This window comes from Panthera leo, chromosome D2 (genome assembly GCF_018350215.1).
Source record: "Panthera leo isolate Ple1 chromosome D2, P.leo_Ple1_pat1.1, whole genome shotgun sequence".
In the NCBI taxonomy this organism is placed as follows: Eukaryota; Metazoa; Chordata; class Mammalia; order Carnivora; family Felidae; genus Panthera; species Panthera leo.
In genome coordinates, this window is record NC_056689.1 from 71,625,951 (window position 1) to 71,638,995 (window position 13,045).

The 13,045-nt window shown below is 36.3% G+C and overlaps 1 protein-coding gene across 5 annotated transcripts in view; it reads left to right on the forward strand.

Moving 5' to 3' along the window:
- The window catches only part of ATRNL1 (attractin like 1), a 777,769-nt gene that overhangs the window by 248,469 nt on the left and 516,255 nt on the right, over positions 1-13,045 (forward strand). For all 5 annotated transcript variants that reach the window (XM_042908168.1, XM_042908169.1, XM_042908170.1 and 2 more), the window contains exon 21: positions 12,801-12,853. In XM_042908168.1, the coding sequence (XP_042764102.1) occupies positions 12,801-12,853 (53 nt within the window). The remainder of the gene's footprint in view (positions 1-12,800; positions 12,854-13,045) is intronic.

Here is a 13,045-nt window from a genome sequence, read left to right on the forward strand (position 1 = left end):
AGGGTTCCTGTTTCTCCACATCCTCTCCAGCATCTATAGTCTCCTGATTTCTTCATTTTGGCCACTCTGACTGGCGTGAGGTGGTATCTGAGTGTGGTTTTGATTTGTATTTCCCTGATAAGGAGCGACGTTGAACATCTTTTCATGTGCCTGTTGGCCATCCGGATGTCTTCTTTAGAGAAGTGTCTATTCATGTTTTCTGCCCATTTCTTCACTGGGTTATTTGTTTTTCGGGTGTGGAGTTTGATGAGCTCTTTATAGATTTTGGATACTAGCCCTTTGTCCGATGTGTCATTTGCAAATATCTTTTCCCATTCCGTTGGTTGCCTTTTAGTTTTGTTGGTTGTTTCCTTTGCTGTGCAGAAGCTTTTTATCTTCATAAGGTCCCAGTAATTCACTTTTGCTTTTAATTCCCTTGCCTTTGGGGATGTGCCGAGTAAGAGATTGCTACGGCTGAGGTCAGAGAGGTCTTTTCCTGCTTTCTCCTCTAAGGTTTTGATGGTTTCCTGTCTCACATTCAGGTCCTTTATCCATTTTGAGTTTATTTTTGTGAATGGTGTGAGAAAGTGGTCTAGTTTCAACCTTCTGCATGTTGCTGTCCAGTTCTCCCAGCACCATTTGTTAAAGAGACTGTCTTTTTTCCATTGGATGTTCTTTCCTGCTTTGTCAAAGATGAGTTGGCCATACGTTTGTGGGTCTAGTTCTGGGGTTTCTATTCTATTCCATTGGTCTATGTGTCTGTTTTTGTGCCAATACCATGCTGTCTTGATGATGACAGCTTTGTAGTAGAGGCTAAAGTCTGGGATTGTGATGCCTCCTGCTTTGGTCTTCTTCTTCAAAATTACTTTGGCTATTCGGGGCCTTTTGTGGTTCCATATGAATTTTAGGATTGCTTGTTCTAGTTTCGAGAAGAATGCTGGTGCAATTTTGATTGGGATTGCATTGAATGTGTAGATAGCTTTGGGTAGTATTGACATTTTGACAATATTTATTCTTCCAATCCATGAGCAGGGAATGTCTTTCCATTTCTTTATATCTTCTTCAATTACCTGCATAAGCTTTCTATAGTTTTCAGCATACAGATCTTTTACATCTTTGGTTAGATTTATTCCTAGGTATTTTATGCTTCTTGGTGCAATTGTGAATGGGATCAGTTTCTTCATTTGTCTTTCTGTTGCTTCATTGTTAGTGTATAAGAATGCAACTGATTTCTGCACATTGATTTTATATCCTGCAACTTTGCTGAATTCATGTATCAGTTCTAGCAGACTTTTGGTGGAGTCTATCGGATTTTCCATGTATAATATCATGTCATCTGCAAAAAGCGAAAGCTTGACTTCATCTTTGCCAATTTTGATGCCTTTGATTTCCTTTTGTTGTCTGATTGCTGATGCTAGAACTTCCAGCACTATATTAAACAGCAGCGGTGACAGTGGGCATCCCTGTCGTGTTCCTGATCTCAGGGAAAAAGCTCTCAGTTTTTCCCCGTTGAGGATGATGTTAGCTGTGGGCTTTTCATAAATGGCCTTTATGATCTTTAAGTATGTTCCTTCTATCCCGACTTTCTCAAGGGTTTTTATTAAGAAAGGGTGCTGGATTTTGTCAAAGGCCTTTTCTGCATCGATTGACAGGATCATATGGTTCTTCTCTTTTTTTTTGTTAATGTGATGTATCACGTTGATCGATTTGCGAATGTTGAACCAGCCCTGCATCCCAGGAATGAATCCCACTTGATCATGGTGAATAATTCTTTTTATATGCTGTTGAATTCGATTTGCTAGTATCTTATTAAGAATTTTTGCATCCATATTCATCAGGGATATTGGCCTGTAGTTCTCTTTTTTTACTGGGTCTCTGTCTGGTTTAGGAATCAAAGTAATACTGGCTTCATAGAATGAGTCTGGAAGTTTTCCTTCCCTTTCTATTTCTTGGAATAGCTTGAGAAGGATAGGTATTATCTCTGCTTTAAATGTCTGGTAGAACTCCCCTGGGAAGCCATCTGGTCCTGGACTCTTATTTGTTGGGAGATTTTTGATAACCGATTCAATTTCTTCGCTGGTTATGGGTCTGTTCAAGCTTTCTATTTCCTCCTGATTGAGTTTTGGAAGAGTGTGGGTGTTTAGAAATTTGTCCATTTCTTCCAGGTTGTCAAATTTGCTGGCATATAATTTTTCATAGTATTCCCTGATAATTGTTTGTATCTCTGAGGGATTGGTTGTAATCATTCCATTTTCATTCATGATTTTATCTATTTGGGTCATCTCCCTTTTCTTTTTGAGAAGCCTGGCTAGAGGTTTGTCAATTTTGTTTATTTTTTCAAAAAACCAACTCTTGGTTTCGTTGATCTGCTCTACAGTTTTTTTAGATTCTATATTGTTTATTTCTGCTCTGATCTTTATGATTTCTCTTCTTCTGCTGGGTTTAGGCTGCCTTTGCTGTTCTGCTTCTATTTCCTTTAGGTGTGCTGTTAGATTTTGTATTTGGGATTTTTCTTGTTTCTTGAGATAGGCCTGGATTGCAATGTATTTTCCTCTCAGGACTGCCTTCGCTGCATCCCAAAGCGTTTGGATTGTTGTATTTTCATTTTCGTTTGTTTCCATATATGTTTTAATTTCTTCTCTAATTGCCTGGTTGACCCATTCATTCGTTAGTAGGGTGTTCTTTAACCTCCATGCTTTTGGAGGTTTTCCAGACTTTTTCCTGTGGTTGATTTCAAGCTTCATAGCATTGTGGTCTGAAAGTATGCATGGTATAATTTCAATTCTTGTAAACTTATGAAGGGCTGTTTTGTGACCCAGTATATGATCTATCTTGGAGAATGTTCCATGTGCACTCGAGAAGAAAGTATATTCTGTTGCTTTGGGATGCAGAGTTCTAAATATATCTGTCAAGTCCATCTGATCCAATGTATCATTCAGGGCCCTTGTTTCTTTATTGACTGTGTGTCTAGATGATCTATCCATTTCTGTAAGTGGGGTGTTAAAGTCCCCTGCAATGACCACATTCTTATCAATAAGGTTGCTTATGTTTATGAGTAATTGTTTTATATATCTGGGGGCTCGGGTATTTGGCGCATAGACATTTATAATAGTTAGCTCTTCCTGGTGGATAGACCCTGTGATTATTATATAATGCCCTTCTTCATCTCTTGTTACAGCCTTTAATTTAAAGTCTAGTTTGTCTGATATAAGTATGGCTACTCCAGCTTTCTTTTGGCTTCCAGGAGCATGATAAATAGTTCTCCATCCCCTCACTCTCAATCTAAAGGTGTCCTCAGATCTAAAATGAGTCTCTTGTAGACAGCAAATAGATGGGTCTTGTTTTTTTATCCATTCTGATACCCTATGTCTTTTGGTTGGCGCATTTAATCCATTTACATTCAGTGTTATTATAGAAAGATATGGGTTTAGAGTCATTGTGATGTCTGTATGTTTTATGCTTGTAGTGATGTCTCTGGTAATTTGTCTCACAGGATCCCCCTTAGGATCTCTTGTAGGGCTGGTTTCGTGGTGACAAATTCCTTCAGTTTTTGTTTGTTTGGGAAGACCTTTATCTCTCCTTCTATTCTAAATGACAGACTTGCTGGATAAAGGATTCTCGGCTGCATATTTTTTCTGTTTAGCACACTGTAGATATCGTGCCAAGCCTTTCTGGCCTGCCAAGTTTCAAAGGAGAGATCAGTCACGAGTCTTATAGGTCTCCCTTTATATGTGAGGGCACGTTTATCCCTTGCTGCTTTCAGAATTTTCTCTTTATCCTTGTATTTTGCCAGTTTCACTATGATATGTCGTGCAGAAGATCGATTCAAGTTACGTCTGAAGGGAGTTCTCTGTGCCTCTTGGATTTCAATGCCTTTTTCCTTCCCCAGTTCAGGGAAGTTCTCAGCTATAATTTGTTCAAGTACCCCTTCAGCACCCTTCCCTCTCTCTTCCTCCTCTGGGATACCAATTATGCGTATATTATTTTTTTTTAGTGTATCACTTAGTTCTCTAATTTTCCCCTCATACTCCTGGATTTTTTTATCTCTCTTTCTTTCAGCTTCCTCTTTCTCCATAACTTTATCTTCTAGTTCACCTATTCTCTCCTCTGCCTCTTCAAGCCGAGCCGTCGTGGATTCCATTTTGTTTTGCAATTCGTTTAAAGCGTTTTTCAACTCCTCGTGACTGTTCCTTAGTCCCTCGATCTTTGTGGCAAGAGATTCTCTGCTGTCCTGTATACTGTTTTCAAGCCCAGCGATTAATTTTATGACTATTATTCTAAATTCACTTTCTGTTATATTATTGAAATCCTTTTTGATCAGTTCATTAGCTGTTGTTATTTCCTGGAGATTCTTCTGAGGGGAATTCTTCCGTTTGGTCATTTTGGAGAGTCCCTGGCGTGGTGAGGACCTGCAGTGCACTTCCCCTGTGCTGTGGTGTAAAACTGGAGTTGGTGGGCGGGGCCGCAGTCCGACCCGATGTCTGCCCCCAGCCCACTGCTGGGGCCACAGTCAGACTGGTGTGTGCCTTCTCTTCCCCTCTCGTAGGGGCGGGATTCACTGTGGGGAGGTGTGTCCCGTCTGGGCTACTTGCACACTGCCAGGCTTGTGTTGCTGGGGATCTGGCGTATTAGCTGGGGTGGGTAGGCAAGGTGCACGGGGGCTGGAGGGGCAGGCTTAGCTCGCTTCTCCTTAGGTGATCCACTTCAGGAGGAGCCCTGTGGCAGCGGGAGGGAGTCAGATCCGCTGCCGGAGGTTTGGCTCCGCAGAAGCACAGAGTTGGGTGTTTGCGCGGAGCGAGCAAGTTCCCTGGCAGGAACTGGTTCCCTTTGGGATTTTGGCTGGGGGATGGGCGGGGGAGATGGCGCTGGCGCCTTTGTTCCCCGCCAAGCTGAGCTCTGCCGTCCGGGGGCTCAGCAGCTCTCCCTCCCTTTGTCCTCCAGCCTTCCCGCTTTCCGAGCAGAGCTGTTAACTTATGACCTCCCAGACGCTAAGTCGCGCTTGCTGTCAGAACACAGTCCGTCCGGCCCCTCCGCTTTTGCCAGCCAGACTCGGGGGCTCTGCTTGGCCGGCGAGCCGCCCCTCCGCCCCGGCTCCCTCCCGCCAGTCCGTGGAGCGCGCACCGCCTCGCCGCCCTTCCTACCCTCTTCCGTGGGCCTCTAGTCTGCGCTTGACTCCGGAGACTCCCTTCTGCTAATCCTCTGGCGGTTTTCTGGGTTCTTTAGGCAGGTGTAGGTGGAATCTAAGTGATCGGCAGGACGCGCTGTGAGCCCCGCGTCCTCCTACGCCGCCATCTTCCGGAACCCCTGAAACTGTTTTCTTAAAAGGTCTTGCCGTTTGCTTAGTTTGCTTACTGGGAATAGAGGATGATTATCCCTTTGCTTCAGACACAGAATACTTTGAAGTTATGTTTTTAATTAAACCGTTCAGAGTACTTCTGAAGGCTTTCAATATTTGTGTCTAATCTTTATACAGAAAGATTCTGACTTTTAAAAATATTACTCAGCCTACATATTAGAAATATTAATATAATTTATATAGTGCAATGTAATATGTTTAAGAATTATTATTTATATCTATACTTTTCCTTTCACATTCATTTTACCTCCTATAATCTGAATTAGAACTTGATCAAATCATTTAATTTCTCTATATATTATGTGAAGTAGATTAGTACATTTTCATATCTCAAATAAATATATTGAAACACTTTGTAGTAATAAATTTTATGTGTAAGATGACTGTCAATGATCTCTGCCTTCTGGTAGTCAAACTATTATTTAATCCCCTTTCCTTGAGTATGGACAGGATCTGTGACTTCTAAACCAGAAAATATGGCAAGGGTAAGGGTATATCACTTTGGTAATTATGGCAGGTCACTTCTATGCATATGCTTTAAGTCTGTGTCCTACCAGAAGTTTTTCTCTAGAGAGTTTCTCCCTTCTTGGCTGGCTTTGAAGAAGTAAGTGCAGTTGAAGGCATCATCTAGGAGCTGTAGGGCCATAGCCACTGGTCTCCACCCAATAATAAGCAAGAAACCAAGGCCTTTAGTTCTGTAGCCACAAAGAAATAAATTCTGCCAACCTCCTGAGGAAGCTTAGAAGCAAGCCCAAGCCCACTCAAACTTCTGATGAGAACCCAACCCTAGCAAACAAACCCTAGCAAACCCCAGCTATACAGTGAACCCCAGCTCCCGACAACTTAGTCTCAGAATCAGAGCCCAACTATGCTCTATGTTCAGACTCCTGACCCACAGAAACTGTGAAATAATAAATATGTGCTGATTAAAGTAAAGTTTTGTGATTTGCTACTTAGCAATAGATAACTAGTGCAAATATAAACAATTGTGCTTTTATGTAATGTACTTGAATTACATATTTGTGTATTAAATATATAATACACACATTACTCACTTTTAGTGTTTTCAAATTATGAAGGGCATCTCAATCTTTGAGATGAGAAAAGACACTTTCTTGAACGAGTAAAATAATTTCAACAATGCAAATTAAGACTTTCCTGAAAAAAAGATGGTGTTATGTAACACAATGGTTTGTTACAGAATAAACATAGTTTAAAACATTTTTCTTAATCTGATTATTTCACATTCATATATATAAAATTTTAGGAAGAAAGAATTTAGAATTTTCTTTGTAATATTTCCCTCTCTTTTTGTTGAAACCAAGAGCACACTTTACACACTGTATGTTGGTCAATTTGACAGTAAATTATATTAAAAAAATAATTGTGAGGTACTCCATTCTGATTTTTTAATTACATTTATGTATGAGGTCTGCAATGCAGTAGATAGATTATGATAATCTTGATTCTTAATCACATTATTATACAGGTTATATGAAAATCTATAATGGCTGTGCCAAACATTTCAATGTATCAGCTGATTATATTTACAAGAGATTCATATCAATGTTTATACCAACTGATTTTGATATGTGGGAAATGAGATGGGAAGATCATCATTTGCATAGCTCAGCATTGGGTATAAGTGATACATTTATACATACATTTATAAATTTATACATGTATACATTTATATATTTATTTGAGATTTTATTCATTTCATCCCTTATAATGAATATATTTTTCCATGAGTGTTGATTGTGCTATTAGAATGCAGAATCTTGGATTTTGATTAGAGATATGACAAGTAGACCTGAATTTTTTTCTTTTTCTCTCCTTTGTCTTTTTTTGAGTGAGTTAGACATGAGACAGATTCATCTTATAGGATATGACATACTTTTAAGGAAAAATGGTTTATTCATGCCTGGTCTCTGTCTTTACTATGATGATTACAAACAAATCTCATACTTCCTCTACACTTACCAGTCTGTTTCTCCAATTCTATTAGCAAGAGCTCCTCCTTTTCCACCAATTATTTATCTATTTATTATTGGCATGAACTCATGAGTTCCTGTTTTCCCCAGTGGTTTATAATTCATTGTTATACCTAATTATTTAGCATTCATATTGTTCCAGATTTGGCCAGTGGGAGCTACTTCAAGCTCACTTGTGTTTTTGTGACACATACCCATCATCATTTTGTGAATACTTCCTTACTTTCTGTTATAAGAAGATGTTCCAGGCTCATCTTACACCTGTTCTGCCTTGGATCAGCCATTTACAAAATATTTTTGCAGAGCTCTCAGTGCTAGATATGCTCTTTGCTACTGAGGTGCCTTAACTTAGTGACCTGTTCAATAAACAGAACTGGGAAATAGTAATTTATTTATATATACAAATAAATACACATAAATACATATATACATATACATGTGTACATGTGCATGCACACACACACACACATGTGTATATTTTAGAAAGCATTACTTCATACCCAAGCTTCCAATTCCAGTACATCTCTCCAGTGTTCTTTTGGACCTTCTCCAGTTTCATAATCGTATGTCTCCTCCATTAGTGAAAACAGTGGCTTCCAGTGACATTAACACATTCCTTATTTGCTCAATTCTGTAATTCAAGAAATACTTTCAGAATTGATTTGTCTATATCACTTTAATAAGCAAACCTGAATAGATTTAAAAGTTTGAATTTTCCACCTTACTCTGCCCAGGATTGAGAATATATAGTCAGATACTGTGTTAACAAGTTATTTGGAATGGTCTCTTTTCTTTCTTCTTTGTTTTCTGTTCCTCCACACCTCTCTCCTCCTATTTTCCTCCTTCCCCTCCTCCTTTTCCCTTCAGGATGGTTATGTAGTATTCATTTGAAATTTATTAGGTTCATTTCTTTTAGTTTACTTTCTGTTTTAGGTGGTTGTTGTTGTTTTTTTCCGCCTTCCCATTCTCATTGTTTTAATATATATATTTTGGAATATGTTGAACATTGACATTCTTTCAAAAGAGAAAAGTATTTAAAAATAAAGAGATTAGTTCCCATTTCCTCTTTTCTCCTCTGGTAAACAACTTCATTGTTTTCCAGTTTATGCTCCTTATGATATACATATATATATTTCATGTATGTATATCTGTATGTATACACACACACACACACACACACACACACACACACACAGGCATAGACATTCATTCTTTTCCTTCTTACACAAAAGGGGACATACTGTAGATATGTATCTGTATTAGATCATTAAAATCATCATTTTTTTGTTTGGTTTTGTTTACAGATGTATAGTGAGTGTTCCATTGGGTTTATGTACTGTGGTTTCTTTAACAAATCTTGTGCACAAGGATGTTTAGATAATTTCCAATATTTTGTGATTATAAATGATGTAGTGAATAAACTTTTGCCCATATATTTTCATATTTCTGGATGTTTACTTCCAAAGTTCCTATAAGTAGGATTTCTGGGTTGAAGAATAAATACTCATGTAGATTTGTTAGGTATTGCTAACTTCTCTTCCATAGGAATTTATTCATTTTGTATTCCCAGCAGGTCATAAGTGTAAGGGAGCACTGTTGGTCCAGTCTCCTAAGCAGAGCATATGGTTATGCTTTTGAAATTTTGACAATCTGATCGAGGAGAAATGGCATCTTGTTCTAGCTTTAGCTCATATTTCCCTGATTATAAGTGAAGTTGAACATGTTTTCATATAGTTAAGAACCATTTTTATAGCACTTTTTGTGAGTTGCCTATTTATGTATGTTGCCAGTTTTTCTATGGGATTGTTAGTTCTTCCCTTTTTTAAAGAGTTTTTTTTTTTATAAATTAGAGATTTTAGCCCTTTTATGTCACATATGTTGTCAGTATTTTCTCCCAATTTATTACATCTTTTGAGTTTACTAATGGCATTTATTTTTACCACACCTTTCAGCATACGTATGTTACCATGCAGTCTTGTCTTCTAATATGTTTAAAGTTTATTTTATATGCTCAGATGTCTGATCCATTTAGAGTTTTTTGTTTTTTTTTTTATGGGTAGGGTGTGAGGATTGAATCTGATTTTATATTTTTCCAAATGGCTATCCAGTTATCTGAATACCATTTATTAAAAAGAGCTTACCCCAATAATTTAAAATACCACTTTTATCATATACTAGATTTTTAGTATATGATAGTTGAGCCTATTTCTGAATTTCTATTTTGTACCTTTGGTCTTTCTACTGATGCAGTGATACTACGCTATTTGAATTGTACAGACCTTGAATATATTTTAGTATCTTTGAAGTCTAGTTTCCCTAAAAGCTCTTCATTTATTTTCTTTTTTTATTGTTTTAAAATTTAATTCCAGGATAGTTAACATACAGTGTTATATTAGTTTCAGTTACATGATGCAGCGATTCAACCATTCTATATATTACTCAGTGCTCATTATGATAAATTTGCTCTTTACTCCCCATCACTTATTTCACCCATCCCCCCACTCACTTACCCTCTGGTAACCATCAGTTTGTTCTCTATAGTTGAAGAGTCTATTTCTTGGTTTCTCTCTCTCTCTCTGCTTCGGAGTCTGTGTCTCCCTCTCTCTCTGCCCCTCCCCTGCTAGTTTCTCTCTCTCTCTCTCTCTCTCTCTCTCTTATTTTCCTTTGCTTTTTTTTTTTTAATTCCACTTATGGGTGAATTATATGGTATTTGTCTTTTTCTGACTGATTTATCTCACTTAGCATTATACTCTCTAGGTATCCATGTTGTTGAAAATGGCAAGATTTCATTCTTTATGGCTGAATAATATTCTATTGTATATACCATATTTTATCCATTTATCTATCGATGGTTACTTGGGCTATTATATATTTACTTATGCATGTGTACATTACGATCAATTTTTCTGGCTCCTTTAAAGCTTATTGGAATTTTTATTAGATAAAATTGAACATTATCTTTCAAATTAACTGCCATCCTGATGATGTTGAGATGTCCCTATGAAAATTAAAGAATGCGTTTGCATATATTTGTGCCTGCTTTTGTGTTTTGCAGACTGAGTTTTATGCCAAAAGTTCCATTATGTTTCCCTTGGATCTATTGATTTCCTTAGTTATTTGTAGCCATTTGTAGTTTTTTTAAATGACAGCTGAAATCAAACTTTCAAAAATTGTTGTTTAAATTCAACTCATAATTACACATTTCAAAAATACTTTTAATATGATCAAAATTCAGTACTTATTAATATAAAGAATGTAAGACAATATGTGATTCTACTTTGCTTTTTTGAGTTTGAAAACTTAAAAGAGAATGTAATTCTTATATTAGATACCTTCAAGAACTCTATAAAGCCTCTCAGCTTAATTTTTAATGAGGTGGTGCTAATTCCTTATTTATGTTAAAACTCTTCATTTGAGAAAATGAAAGCTAGCAAAAATCACTTCCTAAAGAAGAGCATGTAATTTCATTCTCCTGAGAAAATTTATGGTTTGGAGAAAATAAAATTTTAACCATTCCTTTATAAAAATTATATTATGTTGAAGGTTAAATAATTTGAATAACAGTATTATTAAAAAAATAAAAACCATAAACTTCCATATGGGAAGATAGGTTTGTATCTGGAGCTCTTAAAGTCAACATATAGATCAATTAAAAACTACCTGACATCCTTACATTTATTAAAGTTAGTTATTTTAGATTGCTGTGGTACTTTGAAAGCCATCTATTTGAACAAATGAGATGCAGAGGGAATATCATGCCTAGCAATGCAGACACTATTATATTGAATATATTCCTGTTCTGAACGTAGTATTGAGAACATTTGCAGCAAGTCAAATTTATTTTTTTGTGACAGACAAAAGAATTATAACAGTATTGTAAATCAATCCTTTAGGATATGTATATACTGGGTACAAAGTGATGGAATTTATGGAGGTGAGCCTAAAGGAAGGAACAAGAGTATAGAAACAGTAGAGAACCTGAAGTGCTTAACCCAGCAACAATGAGTGTGATCATTTTCTTGCTAGAAAACTACTATATATCACACATTTTGAAATTGCTTTTGGGGAAGTCAAAGGAAACCTAACCCCCAAACTTTCTTTGTTTCACAGAGACTAAAGTGAGTGGTGTATAGGACTGTTATATTTCTACTTTAATTTTGTAGTCAGTGTAAATAAAGATTTACTCTTTTACTCAGTTCTATGTATAAATAAAAAAACTAGTGACACATGGGTGAAAAATGCATTCAGAATGTAACTTGATTATTTAGCTTATTATTCTCAATTGTTGGCCTTTCATTAATTAAAAAGTATGTATTAAAATTATTCCTCTGCTCTGATTAACTATTAAAACTAAAGACGTTTTTTGGGGGTGCCTGGGTGGCTCAGTCAGTTAAAAATCCTACTCTTGATTTTGACTCAGGTCATGATCTGGTTCCTGAGATCGAGCCCCCGCATCTGGCTTTGTGCTGACAGTGTGGATGTGGCTCGGGATTCTTTCTCCCTCTCTCTGCCCTTTACTGCACTTGTGTGTGTGCACTCTCTCTCTCAAAAATAAACAAACATTTAAAAAAAGAACTAAAGATATTTTGAAAACATCTTTCTCATCTTTTAAACTTTTATATATACTTTAAATATTAAGTCACTGATTTCAGTTAGCCTTGTGTATATACCATTTTATAATAATTTATTTTGGAGGGTGTTTCAAGAAGAAACATTATATAAAATCAAGGTGTATCTCTGTTAGGCACTAACTGTCATTTTTACTGAATTCTAGAAACAGGGATATAAAAATGTGAACTTCAGAAATTTTGAAAATACTTATGATCTTCCCCCACTGCTGTAATTAACCATAATTGTGAAGAATTTAAATTAGAATTCATGATTCAGAATGCTCTTATGTTCTTCCATTTTTTATAATATGTTTATGTAAGTTCAGAGTTTGAGCTTCTTAATTTAGGGTTGGATGATTTAGAATAAAAACCTTTTCTTTGATACACAATTGAGGAGATCTGTTTTAAAATACAGATTCATTATGTAGAAATTGGGGGAAACTATATTAATTTCCAAGAATACCAAAAGTAAGAAAGTGGTGTAGATTTATGAATTTCCACAATTTTCTTTCTTTACCTAAAATTGTCACCATATCTTTATCAAGACTTTCAGTTTCTTTTCATTATTAAGGAAGATTACATATCCCCAAACTCTAGTCTTAACCCATCTGCCTTGTGTGACATTCCCTTTTCTCATCTTGCATGGGTATTTATTTGTCTTCACTGTTTCTTTTCTTGACTCATGCTCAAATATTGGCTTTCTACGTTATTTACTGTGAAGATTTGTTGTTAAAACTTCGATTAATGTAATAGTTTTTAAAGTTGTTTTAATGTGGAGTTTAATTACTTTCTTGCTGGAAGAAAGATACGGAGCTTTTGAATTTTGTGGATCAGTAGTAAATGAGTTTATTGTCCCTACAGGTGTGATTCTGAAAATCGCTATGTTGGTAATCCACTTAGAGGCACATGTTATTGTAAGTATCTGTATTTTTTCATTTTTAAATAATTTATAAAATTAGTTTTAGATGATTTTGCAGATAACAAAATTCACCTTGCGTTCCGGTGTTGTCATTAATATGTTACCATTTCTGTTTCTTAAATATAGTACAACTCCTAGGAAAGGCAGTCTTTTTGCCTTTGTGTTTGGTGCATTTTTTTCTACTTTT